This window comes from Mastigoproctus giganteus, chromosome 1, assembly GCF_048544385.1.
Source record: "Mastigoproctus giganteus isolate SK-2022 chromosome 1, ASM4854438v1, whole genome shotgun sequence".
In the NCBI taxonomy this organism is placed as follows: domain Eukaryota; kingdom Metazoa; phylum Arthropoda; class Arachnida; order Uropygi; family Thelyphonidae; genus Mastigoproctus; species Mastigoproctus giganteus.
The window spans coordinates 71,024,378-71,046,371 of record NC_143575.1 but is presented as its reverse complement, the minus strand read 5'-3'; the positions used below and the strand labels follow the sequence as shown (position 1 = coordinate 71,046,371).

Sequence of the window (21,994 nt, the reverse complement as noted above, 5' to 3'; positions counted from 1 at the left end):
CTCTTGCAGCCCGTCTGCACTGCTCAGAGAACTTCATATCTGCCTGCACAACCACCCCCAAGTCCCTTTCATTCTCTACCACTGTCAGTGTAGTACCACAGAGTTGATCGTTGCTCTGGGGTTGCTGTTTCCCATGTGTAGCACTTTACATTTGTCAATGTTAAACTTCATTTGCCACCTCTCAGCCCATCTGCTCAACCTTTCCAGATCCTGTTGCAGTAGCATAGTGTCAGTAGTGTCCTTGACAACCCTGCCAACCTTTGTATCGTCTGCAAACTTGGACATTAAACTTGATATACCATCATCAATATCATTTATAAATACAGAAAACAATAATGGACCCAACACCGAGCCCTGAGGGATTCCACTAATAACATTAGTCCACGATGAGCAGTGTCCATTGATTACCACTCTGTCTTCTCCCCCTCAACCACCCCTTAAAAAGCCAACTACACCCGGTATTCCCAGGCGGTCACCCTCCCAAGTACTGACAGGGCCTAACGCTGCTTAACTTCGGTGATCGGACGAGAACCGGTGTATTCAGCCTAGTATGATAGTTGGCTAAAAAATTTTTTTTTTCTTTTTCCGAGTCTCGAACCCATGTCGTTGTTACTGGCGATCCGGTGCTTATCCCCATGGCTACCCTTTCAGTTGACGATTGAAATAATGGCTGCAGTAGACTCCTCTCTCTGCCTAGACATCGTTTTACAAGAAATTAGTCGCAAGAATTTAGAAACAAGGAATGAGTTGCAAGAACACCGTTTGTGTGAAAGGGAACCTGAAAACCATAAAATGAAAATGCCAAAACTTAAAATAGTGGCTTTTAGTTACAATTTGTGCAGCTAGAAATATTTCCCATTAAATTATTTTGATAATTTCTTGTCTTTTGAATTTTAGTGATTTATTTTTGCTGTGTATTACCTAACGAGTACCACACTTAGTTGATGTGAACGTTTGTGTTGTTTGACATAAATTTATTGAATTTTATAATTACATTGTGTAAACTGGTAATACGGTCCCTAGAGAGCACAGTAAGAAAATTTCAATTAAAATTAAACAAAAAATGGGTCTTTGAATGAATATTAAAATAAGAATTACTATTTTTCGCCGGGGGAGAATTTTATTCCACTGGTGGTGAAACTCACCCCCTGGATTCAACACCGGATTTGAACTCTGGTCCTTTCCACCTGGTGTGGGGAGAAGGGAGTTTCTACCAACTGTGCTACCCATTAGATCATTCAACTAAAGGAAAAACACAATCGTAAATATATTTTTAAACCAAATAAAAATCATATTCGTACGTTTTGAGATAAAATAATTATTATTTTGCTGAACAGGCTTTGCACGCATGTTGTTTACAGACAGATTGGCAAGAAAACAGGAAAATCAGGAAAAGCCTGTTCAAAGAGCAAAATCTGGTAACTGATATCAACGACCATGGCCTGTTCAACCTGAAAATATAACCAATAATAAAAAAAAACCTGTTATTAGAACCTTTGTATATCGAATTCGTCACAAAGATGTTTCAGTCATTGTATGAAATACAGGCAGGGATTCAAATGGAAAATTTTTACAAAAAAAAAAAAAAAAACAGAAGAAATATTTCTGTTTAATGATCAAGCATGGGCATGCCATTAACAATGCATGTGATGAACCGGAATGGGTTTTCTGGTACTTCGGTCCATTCTAATACGTGGCTGCCCATGTGGGTAGGAAAGTTGGTAGAATCAGCATCCTCCACACCAGATGGAAAAGACACGAGTTTGAGTCAGGTCGATGATGTGAGCAATTTTTACAGGCCTTTTTCACAATGTGGCTGAGGTAGTCAGCCTCAGTTGAGGGTAGCATGGTTTTTTTATTGCAGAAATGACATGGGTGGTGTGCAATGGGAGAATGGAGATTAGACAAGCTGAAATGGCCAGATACTTCGATGTGAATAACAGTATTGTAAATAGCCTGTAAAACTACACTGCTTGACAAAATTAACAGAACAAAACGTTTTTCATGAATATTTTATTGTGAACAGTGTTGATGGTAAATATTTGATATAGTAGGCATCCTGGCATGTAAATTCTGCGTATCCAATGTAAATCAATCTACACCTTAGTGAACTGCACATGCAAATTATTCATGCCTATAAAAACAGAGGTTGCAACCATATCACTTTCGGCTTGCTCAGTAGGATAGCCACATCTCTAGTACTCAGGATGGCAAGTCATCATTGTTTTGCTGAATCTTTGGGATGGCAGGCCATTGGATGATATGAGCTGGGCAGTCCCAGGTGGCATGTTGGCTTAATGAGTTATACAGTGTCATCTCAGCACTATGGAAGCAGTTTCAGGAGACAGTAACCATTACAAGTAGAGCTAGCCAAGGCCACCCAAAGGCTATGTCAACCAGAACAGACCGCTAACAGCAAGATGGAAGTCTACGACATCCTGTCATCAACTGTCTCTTAAGGTTGATGTGACATGTAAAAACATTTCCAAACAGACTGTGTTAAGAAAGCTCAATTCAAGTGGACTCTCCACAAGGAAGCCAGTGGTTTGTATCCCATTAATCCCAAACCACCGCAGAGCCTGTTGAAACTGAAGATGTCCGACTGTCATGGCCAGCCCAATCACCAGACTTAAATCTGAACGAACATGTATTCATTCAGATTTAAGTCTGGTGATTCGGCTCACAGACATTGCACGGCAACTCTGTGGTTAGCTAAGGTGTGCGCTGGTGGAAGAATGGGTTTTCTTGCCACAGAATCTTAAGACACTAATATTGAGCATGGTTCACCGATATCAGGCCTGTTTAGCCACTGGAGGGGGTCATACACTGTACTGATCTCATGACCATATTTTCAAGCATCCTGTATCGACTTCTGTAACATGACCTTTTTGGCAATGCTTATACAACCCCCTATAAATATCCCTTATACCTGTCTGAAGTTTCTCAGTCTCCTCATTTTATTCTATGGCACACCACCATGCCAAATTTTGTCCTGCTATATCACAAGCTGCACATGTTACATGTTTCCTATGGGTTGTTAATTTTGTTGAGCAGTGTAGCTCCCTCACCACAAACTCTCTCGAAGAATTGTCTGGGGCCATCTCATAACCGCTGCACAAGATGATCATTATATGGTCCAAATGCAAATTGTCATAGAGTTCCCAGCATGGAAACTGACTTCAGAGCAAGCTGGATTTAGAGGAGGGCTTGTTTTCAGGTTTACTGTCTTTTAGGAGGCTTCAAGCAAGGAGATTATAGCTGCCTGCCTTGCCTTTATGTACAAAACAATCTGCTTGGATTGGGTTCAACAGCAGATCAAAGGGATTGAGGGGTAAAACCTCTTAGCTGCAGAAAAAGTCTAGGTTTCAAATTCTGAATAATGTAAGTACTTTTATGGCCATGAAAGAACTTTTAGTAGCCAAGTTAGTAGTGGTAGCAGTTTTAGTAGCCATCTTACGAACAGGGGCTGCACAGTTTTTTCTCACTCAGCTTTTTTTATCTGGCTAAACAGGCAAGTCAACTATGTAATGTACAATATATAGTCACAATGTACAAAAGCTTTGGCAAAAAATCTAAAAGAGCAAATAGATAAATAAATCTTAGCCTATTTCAAAAACATGGAACTGAAAATAGTTATTTTTAATTCTCTTTGTATCAGCTCTGAGTAGGGGTAGACTAATGCAGACAGCTAGGCAATGATGATCCAGTGGCCAATAACCTTGGTAACATGCTAGTGCTGCAAAAAAAAAAAAAAAAAAAAAAACACTGATGGGGCCAAAATTATTGGAACCACCAGAGTCCACTGTAGCCCCTGGTTCCAAGCATAAACTCAATAATTTTTGCCTCCAAATTACCCTTGCTTAGTGAAATTACTTATAAAAACTGTTATTGGTCTTTCAGAAGTAGGCCAAAATGAAATGTGAAGTTTGGCCATTACTGAATACTTCAAATTTCTTTATTAGTGAAACAAGTACCATCTCCTAATTAGATGGTACTAATAATATTTTAAAACCTTCCTTCTTGCGATGACTGACACCTTTTTTTTAAATTTTACATGTAGTAGTGTTGTACAGTGTGGGTATGCATTACAAATATACTCTGGTGTCAACAAAAAGTCAAGCCGTTTTTTTTTTTTTTTTTTTAATTTTGGAAACTTAAATTTTTATATTGAATATGACATCCTAACATGAAATTACATAAGAATATCAAAACAGAATTTCAGGCACCAAAAAACATGCAAACAACAAGAGCTAAAAAAGGACCACATGAAAACAGCACAACTCAATTCTGATCTGCTGATTACGTGAATAGAATCTGATTAGGTGTTTTCTTTCTTTTAGAATGCAATTAAGGTTAGGGCCACATCAGCAGAGAGGAGAGGTGTCTCGATGATATGTTTGCAGTCAGAATCACCTTCACCTGCCCTTAATTGGGTCATAAGGAAAGTACAAAAAAAAAAAAACAGTTCCTTCTCATGTTTCCAACACCACAGAAAAATGTTCAAAGTAAATTATGCAAATTATATGAAAAAGTCCAAGTTAGTTTAAGTTGTGTGTGTGTGTAACAGCCAAAGCAAGCGAGGCTATGAGGTATCAGTATATTATATGCCTGTAAGTTCGTGTTCTTCAGTCACTGTGATGCACAAAAAAAAAAAAAAAAAAAAACCACTGAATTTTAAGGAGAAAAAAAAGCACAATCCTAATGTGGACTTTCTACTAAAACAAGTTTGGACGTGTCATCTGCTCCCAGAAAAATGCATCACTAATAGTCATTCTTGTAGATGGGTGGGATTTAACCTCAGGACTTATCATCATTGGCCTTGTAAGCAGCATAACATTTGAGGATCATCTGATTGTTAGGGGCTGATCGCATTATTTGTACCCATTAAACACTTGAATCATGCAGCTCTCAATTTTGAGCAGTCATTATCTCATGATCATGCATGCCAACAGGGACCTATTTCTTTTCAAACTCAATATAACTCTCCACCACAAAAGATTGCATAGTGTGCATTTTTTCCCTATCTCAAATTTTATTGTTGTCACCAACTTTTAGGCAATACGTGAAGATATATAGGACAGATGTTCTAAAATAATACATAAAGAGGCATAGTATGTGATAAATGTTCACAAATATTAGTATTAATAATGCAAATGATACAAGAAAGCAAGCTCATACAGCATCAGCTAAAAAAAAAAAACATTTCAGCTATCCATCCCCTCCAATAGTTTGTCTAGTTCTTGAATTTATTCAAACTATCCACTTCCACAACAGATGGTAGCTTGTTCCAGTAATCAACCACCTGTTGGCTGAAGGCAAACTTCCGCACATCTATTCTGCAACAAACCTACCTCAATTTGAATTTGTGCCCATTCATGCATAATCTGAGCAAGAGGAAGAATCCCATCAGCACTGAGATTGCTGAAGTCATTCAAAGCCTTCGACACCTCAATCAGATCACCTTGCAGATGCCTAATTTCCAGACACTAAAATTTGCAGAACGGAAACCATTCCTTCTTCCTAATTTCTTTACTCTTCAAATAATCTCATCTCTTGTTTAATGATTTTGGGATATTTTTGAACTATAGTTTTTTTTTTTTTTTTTTTTTTTTTTTTGTAGTGGCTGCAATCTTCTTATCAATGGCAAACTCTAAGTTTTGTTTCACTGAAAGCATTTCTGGTTCATCTCTGCCTTCTTTAGTTTGATCATGCATATATGAAGATGCAGATGTGGAGTTAATAATTTCAACCTCAATACTGTCTTCTTGATATTCTAATGTTTCGGAAAGTCTTAGAACTAAGGAATAAATAATTCTTGCAATAGAAGCTTTACATTGTTGATTCTGATTTTCTTTGTCCACTTGAGAATTATGGAGGTATAAAACAATGCTTTCTAAATCAGTGAACCTTTGTTGTACTTTAAATTTTAATGTAGCATACAACTCTTTGGCCAGAGAAGAGTTTATTTTGTTCAGCAAGTAATTACATCATAAACTGTACAGTTGCACTTGCAGTTAGCAAAATTGTATCTTGGCAACATAAAGCTTCAATGGTAAGCCTCACTGGAAGAAGAAGAAGACGGGCTGAAAATGCCATTGACATAGCATTGAATTTGTCCTCAGTGAAATTAATTTTAGAATTACGATCAATTGATGCTTTTTGAACACAATTTCTCAATTTATAAAACCACTCCATCATGCTGAACAAATCATTCAACAAGTTTTTGAATCTAATAGTAGCGTGAGATCTTTACCATATTCAGGATATACATATTTTTGTAAGATTGAATTTTTAGTGGATGAATGTCGAAATATCTTAATGACTTTTTGAATTTTGTTATTATTGTACAGAGTCCCATATGAGTTAGATTATTAGGATTAGTGGATGAATGTCGAAATATCTTAATGACTTTTTGAATTTTGTTATTATTGTACAGAGTCCCATATGAGTTAGATTATTAGGATGGTCACCATTGCCCTCAAAATTTATTGCAACTAAAATCACTACTATTTTCTTCATCTTTGCTATAGTCGAGAGAAGCATTTCCCAAACCTTTTTAGTCATGGAATACTTTTCATCTCACAATATATTTAAGGAACACAAGTTTAGCGGGAGCCAAAGAACTGTTTGCTAATACTTTATTACATACGACTCACTGTGCGTCAGGAGCATCTTTATTTTGAACACATGTAAGCCAAAATTCAAATAACTGTCATCATACTTTCGTTTTAGTCCTTTATTAGTTAGTTCCTGTTTTTTCACTTTAAGAAAACTGCACTTTAAGAAAAGGGCCCTCAGTTCTTTGTTTCAATACAAAAATTTCATATTGTTTGCAGTCATTTACAAAAAAAAAAAAAAAATAATAATAAATAAATAAATAAAAATTCAATTGTAAGTGGAGCCCTTTCTGAAGTGTTGTTTGAGATACGACTGGAAACAGATATTTCTTGTTGATGTTTGTCTTGATTAGCAATACTATAAGCTTTGCGAAAATGAAATATCATAACAATAATTTTGGAAGTTTATTAATGAACTTTTAAGAATGCAACTTTTAAAATGGTAATAATGTAACCACAAATTGATATTTCTGGTTGTGAGACATATGGAGCTCAATGCCCTACTCTCCCAAAGAATTCTAAAGATTTAAGTAATACATACAGGAGCTAAGCAACATATCAACAAAAAAAATTTTAATTTATTTTATGAAATCAAATTACATATCTCTTTAAATATATGGAACAAGCAACTTTACAGCTAAATACAGATTATAAGCATCTCTAACTGTTAATTTACATTTCTGTGTACTATCAAGCACACAGATACTGTACATTCCAGCTAACTTGCCTAAATATTTAAACAACCCTATGAATTACTTTGTTTCACTACTTCTTTTATTTGTGTTATTAACAGATTCTACTGAAGAATATATAAAAGATTTAAGTGATTCTTTAGTGAATCCAGCTGCTTTCTTGGTTCCTTCACATATTGCAACAGGCAATGTAGACAGGAAATGAAAACTTTTGATAACACCTGCAATGTTCAGAAAAATGAATATGAATAGCAAATTTTTAGATGTACTGAATGATGATGAATATATTTTTAATGATGAATACGTAAATTTTAAATAATTTAGTAAGAACTTTAGTAACAGGAAATACAGCCCTAAAAGAATAAATTTTGTATAAACTGGAGTAATGTGGCACTGAAAAGAAGTTAGTAAGGTTGATAAAAGGACAGATGAACAGTTATAAATGGCCACTGCCATGGTCCTACTAATGACATGATCCAGTGATTCAAAAATGATGTTAATGAGTTACTACAGGTTTGATAATGGTGTTTACTGATGACACAAAGTAAGAAGTAGTTAACTTGTTTAGGACTATAAACAGAAAAAATTGCTAAGATGGTCATAAGGATCAAATCATAAGGGTCAAATGACAAATTACGATAAAATATTAATAAATTATAGATCTTATCTGGAAATTGGAGGATGACGCCATCCTGTTTCATTTCAAGAGACTCAAAACTGTCTCACTATCTTTATGTGTGAATTGAAGAAGCTTGAAAATTATCCATAAATCTATACAGGAAACAAAGTACAGAATGTAATATTCAACCAAGTCCAACATATTATCACTCAACAAAAACAAGCCTGCAAGATGTGAGTAATTTAAGACAACCTTGCATTTGTAATTCAGAAACATGTAGAAATGTCTTTTCTCTGAATTTTTTTGTGATCCAAAGAAATTCAGAGAAAGGACAAAAAAAAGTCTACTAACACAAGTTAGTGTTACAAGAAGTATCTGTATTCATATTGTCTTTATTTGATTGTGTGTAACTTTAATGATCTACCACAAGAAATTTTGGGCAAGAAAACAGCCCACAATGGTGATATCCTTTGTGGTATAAAGAAACTGCTCATGCCTTTCCACAAGTTTAGTATTAGTGTATTAGCTCATGCCTTATGATACAAGAAGCCAGACTTCTGCTGCACATCCAAGCTTTAGGAATGGTAACCTGTGCATAGGAATGTGCATAATTTTGTCTTGCATAACAGAGTTCTTTATGACTAATTTGTTACTGTTGTTTGCAATAGTACATACAAATTTCTTTTATTTACCATTTACAATTTTATTTTTCTGGCTGTAACTGAAAAGGAAGCATTTTTCAACATGCATTTATATGAACTTTCAACCTTAGTTTTGCACTCAGAATAGAACTTTTCTGGGCTTATATAACAATGTAACTGATTTTCATTGGGCATGCAAAAGAGAGAAAGGCACAGTGTTTTCCGTCCTCATTTTCTTCGTCACTATCAACTGTACATCTGCAACAACTACAGTAGATTTTGTTTATTTGGGCCAGCGGTTAATTGGGGCAGCCGTTTATTTGGGGCAAATCTTAAAAAACAGAACCCAATCGAGAAAATAGCCAGGGTTTACTTCGCTTAATTGGGACAGCATGCCGTTTAATTGGGGCAGGAGACCGCAGCACTGGAGATTACCTTACGATTGTCTCCAACAGTACCACATAGTTCGGTTGAAATTCTGGAGGTCACAACCATAAAACAATAAAAACAATTAGCAGTCACCTGTTTATTGGGTTTTTCTGTTAGTGAAATCTATCGTAAACAGAACTCGATCTTACTGAATTTGCGATAATACCGACAGCTGGAATTCTGTGGGTTATTATGGTGAAATCTGTTTACACTTCCATGAAATCTTCAATCATATAAAAAAATTAATTTTCAGATCTTCTCTTCATTCCTATTTTTAAAGCTTTGTAACTCGTTACGCTGTTCTCACTTGCGCATATCGTGTTACTTGCAATTTGTATGTGCCATGTTCTTTGTTATTGATTGCTTATCTTTTTACTGTTTTAAATTTTAACCCCCACCCACAAATGTCAGTGAACAGAAATGTCAACTAGTTAGTATATACATATTACAGTACGCATTAATTATTCAGATTATCACGTATATTCTTCCGATTTTCACGTATAATTTAATTTTTTAATTGGTAAGATAATAAAGGGTAAATTTGTGCTTAATATATCTTTATTTTTATAGCCTGTGGATAATATTCCTGCTATTTTTGCTAAATATTCAAAAATTTTGCTAATAAAATTCAATTCACAAACGTGATCCCAATGACCAGTGCTTACTACACATCGTATAGTGAACAGTACTTTACTACGGTCACTCCATCGTAACATGATTTGATTGTACAGTGAACCAATTGTAAAGCGAGGGTCCATTGTAATTTTAACTTTTTTTACGTGAAACTTCGGATAATTGGGGCAGCCGCTTAATCAGGGCAAAATGCACTAGTCCCGATGTGTCCCAAATAACCGGAATCGACTGTACTAACGTTATATACTGATCTTCCAATTTTCAAATAACTCACTGATATTTTTCTATTTTCCATAAAAAAAATAGGAAAGTGGCAGTGAATTTTGTCATTATCGCTACTGTGTTTTTAATCAACCAGAATCTCATTTTTTTTTTTTTTATTGTCTGTAATTGTTGTTTTAGCGACAATCTATTAATACATAGTAACACTTTGTCAGTTTGGCCTAAAACTTCCTTTTCTGTTCAACTTGTGCCCATAATAAATACTTTAAAATCTAAATATGTATGGAATGAACAACACTAATTTTCACAACTTGAGTACATCAGCAGACATCCAAATATAGTAAGAAATGCAACCACAAGGAGAAGATACCTATATTTGTTTTGTATACAGCAATATTAAGAAGATTCCACCCCCCACCACCAAATCTCCCACACAGTTATAACAACAGATTCGTGTCATGGTTAATGCGTTCAATCTTGAAAAGTTCATTACTGTATGGCCACCTTTCTTATTTCAGAATATAAATAAGAATTCAGCTATCCCTATCCTACTTCCAGTCTGCATAATTCAATCAGGCAACCAAAAAAAAAAAAAAAAAAAATTGGAAATTCACAAAATCATAGGATAATGACCAGTGCTTAATTATTTAATGAGTGATTTAGGATTCAAGTTAAAAAGGCAGTCAAGTCATAAAGGGTTAGCCATATACACTACCCTACCATTAATATCCAGACACCCTTTAACTGATAGATGGTCACATCCTACCCAAGCACCACGTGTCAGACACACACCTATAAATATGCTCGCAGGCCTTTGAGGAAACAGTAGTATGACTGTGAATGCATGACGTGGCAATCAAACAGTTAACTAAAAAGTAAAAAGTAGACAGAGTTTTAATAGATGTTATGTGGAAGCACCAAAAGAGCTTTTAAAATTGGGGGAATTATGCCTTTTAGTCATTTTTGTCTGATTTTTTGGCTTTTGTAAGGTAGCAGATGTAAAATGCAGTATCATAACAAAAAATGTTTTTTTTTATAAATTTTAATTTTACAAATAAAAATAAGTCTATTTTTATTTGAAAACATTTTTTAAAAAATTCTGATCTCATTTTTTGACAATAAATTCACTCTAATGCAGGATAACCAAGTCAAAATCAGAACAAATTAATATTCAAAAGCTATATTCACACAAGTTTTGCACAAGTTTGCACAAGTAAAAATATGCACAAGTTTTAATTTTTAAGAATTTTAAAAATTTCAGAAAGACACCTACTCCAGAGCCAACTACTAGCTGAAAACTCACTGCTGTTCAAGAACAACAGGGTTTCTTTAATTCATTCCAAGATAACATGTACTTAAGACTAAAAATATTGTTAATATATTTTTATTGTAGTATTCATAAACTTCAATTCTATGTTCCTTGATGGGTATGTTCATACTTATTGATACATGAATTAAGGGCGTAATTACACGCTGGTCTGCAAACTTGAAAGAAGAAATGCTACTCTGCATGGAAACTAATACATTTATAAAAATAAAAATGAAGATTATGTACTCCAAGCATTTAAAAACTTGAGTGAAAATATTTTTAGACAAAGCTGTGTAATAGATGAATAAATTTATAATTTGAGAATTGGCAATATATTTTGGCCTTCTAGAGGCTCTTTGAGCAGATACTTTATTTGAAAACATCTATAATTATAGTTTCTATAGAGAGCAATATATTTTTTCATCTCATGTTAATACTTAACTTTTAGAATTAATAATTAAAAGCATTTTAAATAAAACAACTGAAGTTAAATACTTGTTTTACAAATCGACATCAGGTAAATCAGCATTCTAATTTAAAGCTTACACACAATAAAATCAATGTGGTAGGGAAGGGGAGGGGTATTAAAATTTGACCTAGAATTGCAATGTTTTTCAATAAATCATTTTGCCTGTTTCATATTAGGTAGTCTTCTTGAAGTATCCCCCTCCCTAAACGTGTGCATATTTGTTCTTTCAATGTCGGAGTGCTAGCATTCCCTACAAAACATACACCTGCATTACTACATTGTTGCTGCCAAGCTTCTCTCCTCCCAAAAAATTTCTTTTATCAGTCCAAAAAGATGGACATCTGAGGGGATATGGCTGATTATAAGGGGTGGAAAGGGGTCAAGAATCACTCAACCTAGCATGTTGGAGTCGAGTGTCACCACGAAGAGGAACAATTCTTCTCTTGATATTTGTGGGATAATTTTCCTCAATGCTGCTTTCACGTTCATTGTCAGATCAAAATAATACTTGGCATTCACAGTAACATCACACTCCAAAAATCTGCAGAAATTAACCTATCAGAATTCCTGCAAGACTGAAGGCATGGCCTTTCTGGCAGTGGGCCTCTAGGTTTTAAATATTTTTGGAAGTGAAGAGTTCAAATGACACTTGGCCATTTGCTCTCAGTAACAAATTACTGTTAATGCTAGGCCCTGGACATGCCACAAACTGGTCTAGAAATGCATTCCCCTCCCTCCCATAATACTCCAAATGCTTATAGAAACCTCGAACTCTATACTTTCAGATAAAATGTTAGCATCTTTGGAATCTACCTCTCATTCACTTTTATAATACAAAAATGCTTTCAAATGATTATCTATACACTACAAACATTATTGTTGTTCACTAATAAAATTTCAGACAGAGAAAGATGCTGAGCATCCAGAAAAAACTTTGCAATTTTGCTAATCTTCACATGACCGACTCTATTTGTGGATGTGCAATACAGTAAACCCCCGCTATTCGCGGGGGTTACGTTCCTGAGAAATGTCGCGAATACCGAAAACGCGAATACTGAGCTATGGCTCCCATAGTAATAAAGGGGTTCCGTTCCAAAGTATGAAATATATAAGAAAAACTAGTCTAAAATTGTCTATGTATGTATTATATGTACCTTCATAATATGACTAAGTACATAGACAGTACATAGTGAAATGCAAGCATATGGCATCGAAATGAAAATAAGAAACAATTTAATATTAAATGTAATATTTATTAGAAATTTCAAACAAATCTTTCAAACCAGCGCCTTTGCTTGCTAGCAAAAAAAACATCCCGCCAGTGCTATCACCAGTTTCGCTAAAGTGTTAAATTTCACCAGTTTCGCTAAAGTGTTGATAAAGGAGTTTTGCCTTTTCACGAATGATAAGTGAACTTAACGGAATTTTATTTTGAGTTTGGTCTTCTATCCACAGATTTAAGGCCTTTTCCATTTTTTCTAATTTAACATCACGAGTTACAGAGCAAATTTTTGAAACAATTAGCGCGTTTTTCACGGACACTACGGCGGATTTTTTCTTCCGATTTCTTGATTGAACGTACGGTTGACTCATTGATTTTATAATGTTTTGCCACTGAGGAGACACTTTCACCATTAGAAATTTTGTCTAATAACTCAATTTTATTCGCTAATGTCATCACCTTCTTTGATATTTTCACATTTCTCTTTTTATTCGTAGCCATATTTTTGTAGGGGTTAGAAAGAACTTGTCCACAATAGTCACTTTCTTCCGTTAACACACTCGAAAAAGTCTGTTTTACACTGCAAAACGGTAGATTCATCATTTTTGTAAGCTTATCAATTTATAAATTGATAAATTTATTCAATTTATAAGCATATAAATTAAAAGCAAACGACGAAACCTTCCATGACAAACGCATAACGCATACTGAACAAGGATTAGCGAGAAACATCCACGCTCGCGATTTTGTCACCCCTCTCCCCCCACCCACTGAGCGCTGTTTCGACCGGGAAAGATAATTTTAGCCACGCCCATGTTTTTTTATGGCGGAAAATATTCACGGCGCTTTAAAATTCACAAATTTTTAGGTTTCATTTTATATTAAATCGGCGATCGCGAATACGCGAAACCGCGAATACAGATACCGCGAATAGCGGGGGTTTACTGTATAACCATACATATAGTCATGTTTTTGAAGCCTTTGGTGAATATTGCCATTTGGGCCTTTTTTCACTAAAAATCTGGAGGTGGGGTAGTACTGCACCACCACCACCACCACCTTCATCATCATCAGCCATTTTCAATCCACTGCAGGATGAAGGCCTCTCCAGCAACTTTCCAGTTCCTTCTGTTTTGAGCACTGGCCATCCATTTACTACTCAAAAACTCATGAATTTCATCTATCCATCTCCGCCTTTGTCTTCCAGGTTTTCTTCTAGCTCCTCGTGGGTACCATTCTGTTATTTTCTTAGTCCATCTGTCATCATGTCTTCGAGCTATGTGTCCTGCCCAAGACCATTTTAGTTCTTTAGTTTTGATAAGAATGTCCTTTACTTGAGTTTGCTGCCTAATCCATGTGTTTCTCTTCTTATCTAACAGTCTGATTCCCAATATAATTCGTTCCATTCTTCGCTGTGTAGTTCTTAGCTTCTCTTCCATTCTTTTGGTGAGTGCCCAAGTTTCACTTCCATAAGTCATGGTGGGGAGTATACATTGGTTCGTTATTTTACGTTTCAGACAAACTGGGATATTGCTCTTCAGTATGTGACTATATTTCCTGAATGCTATCCATCCAAAATTTATTCTTCTCTTGACTTCCAGCCATTTATCATTATTACAGCTAATAACTTGTCCCAGATAAGTATATGACTCCACCTTTTCAATTACTGCTCCTTCAATCATTATTTCCCTTTCCGTGGCATACTTGTTCATCATTACTTTTGTTTTAGCCATATTCATCTTTAGTCCAAAATCCTTACTAACTGTGCATAACTGATTAAGATTTTCCTCTAATTCTTTGGGATCGTGGCTTATGACCACAATGTCATCTGCAAATTGTAAATGGTTTAGGTACTCTCCATTCACATTGACTCCTTTCTGCCACCAGTCTAATCTTCTGAAAGCTTCCTCAAGGGCAGCAGTAAACAGCTTTGGAGATATTGTGTCTCCTTGTCGAACTCCTTTCTCAATTTTAAATTTCCTACTGTCTTTGTCTAGTCTAATAAAGGATGTAGCACTCTCATATATTTTCTTCAAAATCGTAATATATGGAGTATCTATGCCTTGTCTTTCCAGTGCCCGAAACATTGCCTTATGCTGTATGGAGTCAAATGCCTTTTCATAATCCACAAATGCCAGGCATAATGGTGTTTTATATTCACTTGCTTTCTCCATTAGCTGTGATATTACGTGAAGGTGATCCATAGTTGAGAATCCTGTCCTAAAGCCAGCTTGCTCTTTCGGTTGATTCTCATCAAGTATTCTTTCTAATCTGTTAGTAATGACCCTTGTGAACAACTTGTAGATATGGGATAACAAGCTAATTGGTCTATAATTTCCAATTTCTGATTTATCTCCTTTCTTATGCAGCAAAACTATGATTGCATTATTCCACTGCTTAGGCATCACACCTTTTCTAATGCACTTTGTGAAGAGCCTTGCCAGTTTTTGTGTTATGTCTCTTCCTCCCAATTTTAACAACTCTACAGTAACTTCATCTTCCCCCGGGGCTTTCCGATTCTTCATTTTCTTCAATGCATGTTCTACCTCATCAGGAAGAATATCGGGTATGTCGTATGTGTTGCTACTTTGCAATCCATCTTCCCCACTGCTGGTATCATTCCCTCGCTCCTTGTATAATTCTCTATAGTAGTCTTCTGCTATTTGAATTATGCCTTCTCTGCTGTTTATAAGTACACCTTCGCTATTCTTCAGTTTCAGTATCATTTGTCTTTCTGTATTACTGCTCATGGCTGCTGATTTAAATCCTTTGTTTTCCCTTAATGCTTGTTCTACTTTTCTTGTGTTAAATCTTCTTATGTCCTCTCTGAGTCTCTTTCTAATGGCTTTGCATAACTCAGTATACTCAATTTTCTCCCTGTCAGTGTTTTTCTTGCTCTTCATTTGTCGTCTTTGGTTCATCATGACAAGTGTTTCTTGACTAATTTTTTCTTCTTTAGATTTCTGTTTCCCTATAGGTTTCTTGGGCTTTATCACTTTCAGAAAGTTGTAATATTCCTCGTCGATATCTTGGTCCTGAGCAGTCTGCAGAAGCTCAAACTTGTTCTTCAGTTCCAGTACATACTGCTTTTTCTCCTCCTCTGTTATTTCAAAGACCTTTGTATTATTTACTCGAGTCAGTTTTTTCCTTTCCTTTCCTACATCTATATCAAGTGTACATCTTACCATTCTGTGATCACTTCCAACATTTACCTTATTCAGGACGGTAACATCATTCACAATATATCTTCTGTTAGTGAGGATGAAGTCGATTTCATTAGTTGTTAATCCATTTGGACTCTTCCATGTCCACTTTCTGTTCACCCTTTTCTTGAAAAAAGTGTTCATTACTGACATTCCTTGAGATTCTGCAAATTCCACAAGTCTTTCACCTCTTTTATTTCTTTCACCAATTCCAAAATTTCCTATAGTTCCTCTTTCTGCGCTGTTTTGCCTTTTTCCAACCTTAGCATTGAAGTCCCCCATAATAATAGTGTAGTGGGTTTTCTGCTCATCTAGAAGACTCTCAATTTCAGTGTACATTTCTTCAACCTCTTCATCATCATGGCTCGATGTTGGTGCATAAATCATTATAATCTTTAGCTTGTACCTCTTAGAAATCTTGAGTATTAGTCTTGACACCCTTGGTGATGTACTTTTGAATTCCAAAATGTTGTTTTTAAAATCTTTATGGACCAGAAACCCAACTCCACCTTCACTCCTTTCACTGTTTCCATTGGTGTACAGCAGATTTCCACTTGATAAACTTATAAGTGATTCATTTCTTCTTCTTGTTTTAGCTAAACCGATGATATTCCAATTCACATTTTCTAATTCCTTTTCCAGCTCTAATATCCTGTCTTCACCGATGAGTGATCGTACGTTATAACAGGCCAAGTTCAATTTCCGTGCAACTAACTTCAATTGATGCCGCTTTATGGGACAACCATAACTGAATATGCATGCATGCATGCAAGTACAGTTAATGTGAAGAGGAACAAAATAGGAAATGATCATGCAAAAATGGCATTGATCCATACTGTTTATGAGAAATAAATTTTTTTTCAAGGTCAATTCAACCCCCTCACACATAATAAGAATTGTAATTCTTTTAATATGAAAATACTCTTACTGTAAAAACACTGCAACAATTAAAATAATACTTTCTTAATAATTACAAATGAGAATGATTTCAATTCCTGTAATGGTGAATCTCCAAAAAGGATGAGCACTGTGAAGTAAGTTTCTTTAAGAAATTTTAAAGTTTTATAAAACTTTATTCATAAATGCTGTTAAATATTAATTTCCTTTTTATTTTACTTAATTTACCAATCACTAGTAAAATATTGTCAAAAATAAAACCAGAACTGTTTTAAACAATTTGTGAAAAAAAAAAAAAAAAAAAAAAGCTTGTTGTTACCTTTTTTTTTTTTTTGGCACTAATATCCTCTATTTTAAATAATATATATCTATTTATGTGTCACTTAAATTGATTTTTCCAACTTCTAGATCTGAATCCCAGAGAATTTTGGCATTTATAACCCAAAAAGGACAATAATGCTTAACAAATGCAATGTCCTCCAATTTTCAAAGCTATTTTCATGCTTCCATTTATTAAAATTGTGTCTACTATTAGTTCGAAAGCACAGATAAGACATAGTAGCACATACTGGAAAATTCAGAGACAACTTGTACATAAAAGGACACATTATTTAAAACATACTTGAACTGATCTTCAAAAATATATGTCTATGTACGTACTCCTCAGAGCACATATATAAAAAATTTAGATTAACAAATCACAAGCGTTTAGATACTTTTATATAACAATTAAAATAAAGCAATTTACATTTGAAAGAAAAGAAATGTTTATCTGTTATTATTTCATATTAAAATACCTTTATTCCAATAGTCAACAACTTTACTTTGATCCTCTTGTAAAGATGGCACCTATATTTCATGGGAGGGGGAGTGTATAATGTGTTTTAATAAAAATTGTTAAAATAAAATAAAAATAAAAAAAATATATATATATATATTATATACATAATAAAGAAAATCCTTGTTTGCCATAAAAAAACGAAATACACACAAAGTAAACTGCTTATAATACTTTCCTACTTTTAATGCTCCTTTCTTCTGGTCTATTGGAAACAGTAATAGCCAAAGGGGAGAGGGGGAAAAAAAAAAGAGTAGATAAAAAAAATAGAAAAAAAAAAAAAAAAATGCTTCCCTCTTCATACAAGCAACTATCCTACCTGCGAAGGCAACTTGTACCAACAATCAACGATTTGCTGACTAAGAGAAAATGTCTATAATCTAGTCTAAACCTCCTCCACTGTAATTTGAATTTATGACCCATTGTTCTGGAATTCTTTATAGCAGTAAAAATGCTACCTTTGTTCATTTTACTAACCCCTCTCAGGACCTTATAAAGTGCCTGGTTGACAAGCTCTGTAGCCCACACAACTGAGCTGCCTCTCTTTGGACCCTTTCAAGAAACTGGGTCTTTTTTCAGTTGAGATCTCCATACTTTAACACAGTATTCCAAATGTGGTCTTAACAATTGTCTAATACAGTGAAACTATGACCTTCATATCTCCATATGATATCGTTTGATAAATCATCAATAGGACACCGTAGGCTTTCCTGTTTACATTGCTCAGAAAACTAAACTACATATGTTGTTTATGAAAATTAGAAACAACAGTGGTAAAAGAACTGATCCTTGCAAGACCCCACTCCTGATGTTACATCAATCTGAAGAATATCAATTAATCACAACCTTCTGCCCTGCAGCCACCCAGCAATCCATCTTAGAACCTTACCAATAATCCCAACCCTGTTCAAGATTATACAGTAACCTGTTATGAGGTACCAAGTCAAATGCTTTGCTAAAATCCATATAAACTATGTTTAAATTGTTCCCTACACCCAGCTCATGAGTAACAGTGTTAAAATAGCCTACTAAGGTAGTTAAGCATGATTTACTCTTAACAAAGCCATGTTGTGTGTCCTTCAGAATGCCATCTAAATGTCATTGCATTTTTAATCATTGGCTATAAGATTTTTCCTACCACTGATGTCAGACTAACCAGTGTGTAGTTACCAACTTTACTCTTAGAGCCACCTTTATGTATTGGCAATATGTTGGCACTTCTCCAATCCAAATGAATATCCCCAAGTCTAAAGATGCTCTTATAATTAACTTCAATTTAATCACTAATTCAATAGGACACCGTAGGCTTTCCTGTTTACATTGCTCAGAAAACTAAACTACATATGTTGTTTATGAAAATTAGAAACAACAGTGGTAAAAGAACTGATCCTTGCAAGACCCCACTCCTGATGTTACATCAATCTGAAGAATATCAATTAATCACAACCTTCTGCCCTGCAGCCACCCAGCAATCCATCTTAGAACCTTACCAATAATCCCAACCCTGTTCAAGATTATACAGTAACCTGTTATGAGGTACCAAGTCAAATGCTTTGCTAAAATCCATATAAACTATGTTTAAATTGTTCCCTACACCCAGCTCATGAGTAACAGTGTTAAAATAGCCTACTAAGGTAGTTAAGCATGATTTACTCTTAACAAAGCCATGTTGTGTGTCCTTCAGAATGCCATCTAAATGTCATTGCATTTTTAATCATTGGCTATAAGATTTTTCCTACCACTGATGTCAGACTAACCAGTGTGTAGTTACCAACTTTACTCTTAGAGCCACCTTTATGTATTGGCAATATGTTGGCACTTCTCCAATCCAAATGAATATCCCCAAGTCTAAAGATGCTCTTATAATTAACTTCAGTGGTTCAATATATTCCCTGGCAGCCTCCCTCAAAATTACTGGGTATATGCCATCAAATCCAGGAGCCTTACTTGCCTTTATGCTTGAAATTTTTTCTAATAAAGTTATCTCTAATTTAAAAATCACTAATTTCATATGGCTACGCCTCACTCACACAGCCTCTGCTCATGAAGAGTCTTTCATCAGCAGACAGATGTAAAGTATCTATTCAATTCATCTGAAACATCAGCTGGGTTATCTAAGACTTTCCCCACACTCAGTGCACAAGAGCCCGATATGATTTTCATTCTTCTTCTTCTTCATTGTATTCACATACATGAAAAATTCCATGTCCTCTCTTAGCCAGTGCTTTCATATACAAAGCCTTAGCCTCCGTAACATTATTTTTGGTACTATTACAGATCAACTTGTACCGGTTGTAGGTTTCAGTACTTTTCATTGCTCTACAACTATCCCATGCTATCTTTTTCTCCTCTATTTTACTGGCCAGCTATGTGTTCACCAATTTCGGCATTATCCTCCTGCAATACTTTCTTAATGGTATTAATAAATGTCAGAGCAGCAAGGCTCAACATGTTCTATGCTATAAATCAATTAACAAATGAATGAGAGGAATTACCTCAATAGCGACTTGTAGAATGCTTCGACGCTGACATTCTCTGTTATTCAAATGAATGTAAAAAATAACTTAAATGAATTCTTTACAACTGAAGAAAAAAATTGATGATCCAATATACCACAGAATCAATGGTTTAGGAGCTCCAAACTTGACCCCAAAATACTTATGACCACCAACCAATCATTATGAGCGAAAGAAGACATTAGGAGTCATCTTCAAGACATTACTGTCTTGAAGATGACTGGGCTTTGTGACATCAGTCTTGATCACAGATAATAAAGTGCAAAATGAAAGACAGAATTTAAAGTGGAGAGATTAGTTGTCTAATCTACTAATGCTTGTGGAAAATAAAAGAATCCTGATAGTGTTTATGGCGACAAACAGTAAATCTCCTAATTCCAGAGAATTTTCATGTTGCAAAAAGAACCTTAGGGAGGGAGGGAGATAAATACAGGTGGTTCTCTACTTTACGAGTTAATTAGTTCCTAGCATGCATTCGTAAAGCGAAAACTTGTAAAGTGATAATTTATTTCCCATAGACATAAGGTTAAAAATAGGGGTTACATACTCAACAATGAATTTAGTTAGCTAATTAGTTTATGTTTAAACAATAATTGATTTATCAAAAGAAATGAAAACGTAACCTGTAAAATCAAGCAAATTATAATAATAGAGAAATTATTTATGACTTACAAATGTTAAAGAATGTTTATTCTTCATCATCGTCATCAGACTAAATGCACACTCGTTGATCACTCATTATTGGCTCGGCACTCGTTGGTTTGTTGCACAAGGAGTCGTCTTCTTCAGAAATGCTTCAAGACGCATTTGTTTCCAAGATAATCTTCTCTTTTAATTATAAATTTCACGATTCCATGCACAAGCATTTTTTAACAGTACACACAAATTGCAACTAACACAATTTGTGTGGAGTAACAAGTTTACGAAGCTTAAAAAAAAAAAGGAATGAAGAGAAGATTCTGAAATTTTATTTTTATACGATTGAATATTTCAGTAAAGGGGAAACACATTTCACCATAATAACGTAAAAAACCACACAATTCCAGCTATCAGTATTTTTGCAAATGCAAGAAGATTGAGTTTACTACCCATTTATAATTTCTTGCAGTAACAGAAAAGCCCAATAAACCAGAAAGTGTAAATTGTTTTTATTATTTTATGGTAGTGACCTCCAGATATGTGCTTTAGAAAAATATCACAAAGTCGTTTAAAATTGATTCTTATAATGGAACATATGATAACGATGACAGTGTAGTGCATTTTGCATTCTTGTAATGCCAAACTACACGAGTTGGGAATAGCCATGAGATAAAGGCTCCATTGGAGAAGAGACAATCACCAAGTTGTGATCTGAAGTGCTTCAAGGACCACTCACTTCGACCGTGTACTTAAAAGGGTTGTTTGTAAAAAAAAAGATCAAGCGTGTTGGCTGTATGGTTAAGATTAATCTGGTATTCTGGTAGGTAAATGAACAATCTGCGCAAGGTCATTAGTAATTGCAGATTTGATAAACAAATCTAGAAAAATGTTGTATGTTTGATTTACATTAAAAACTTGGAAAGACACATCTTGGCCATTGATGCCTTTGTGTCCTAAAACCCTTAAACAACAACAACAACATTAGTAATTACAAAAGCCCCAGCATCTTGACCAGCTGGATCTGTGTGACTCAAGAATGGAAGCCAGC

At 34.9% G+C, this 21,994-nt stretch overlaps 1 protein-coding gene and 1 non-coding gene across 3 annotated transcripts in view; both read right to left on the bottom strand.

The window, feature by feature from the left end:
* Positions 1-443: 443 nt before the first annotated feature.
* LOC150090882 (5S ribosomal RNA) lies at positions 444-562 on the bottom strand. Its single transcript, XR_016547782.1, has one exon. It is a non-coding gene; the product is annotated as a 5S ribosomal RNA (ribosomal RNA).
* A 6,718-nt stretch (positions 563-7,280) lies between these two features.
* Positions 7,281-21,994, bottom strand: part of LOC150090881 (MICOS complex subunit MIC13-like) — a 28,402-nt gene continuing 13,688 nt past the window's right edge. The window contains exons 3-4 of one of the 2 annotated variants that reach the window (XM_090380490.1): positions 17,751-17,802; positions 7,281-7,530 (exon numbers count right to left, since the gene is read on the bottom strand). In XM_090380490.1, coding sequence (XP_090236616.1) covers positions 7,370-7,530; positions 17,751-17,802 — 213 coding nt within the window. In that variant the 3' untranslated portion in view covers positions 7,281-7,369. The remainder of the gene's footprint in view (positions 7,531-17,750; positions 17,803-21,994) is intronic. The other variant, XM_090380495.1, reaches the window with a different exon arrangement.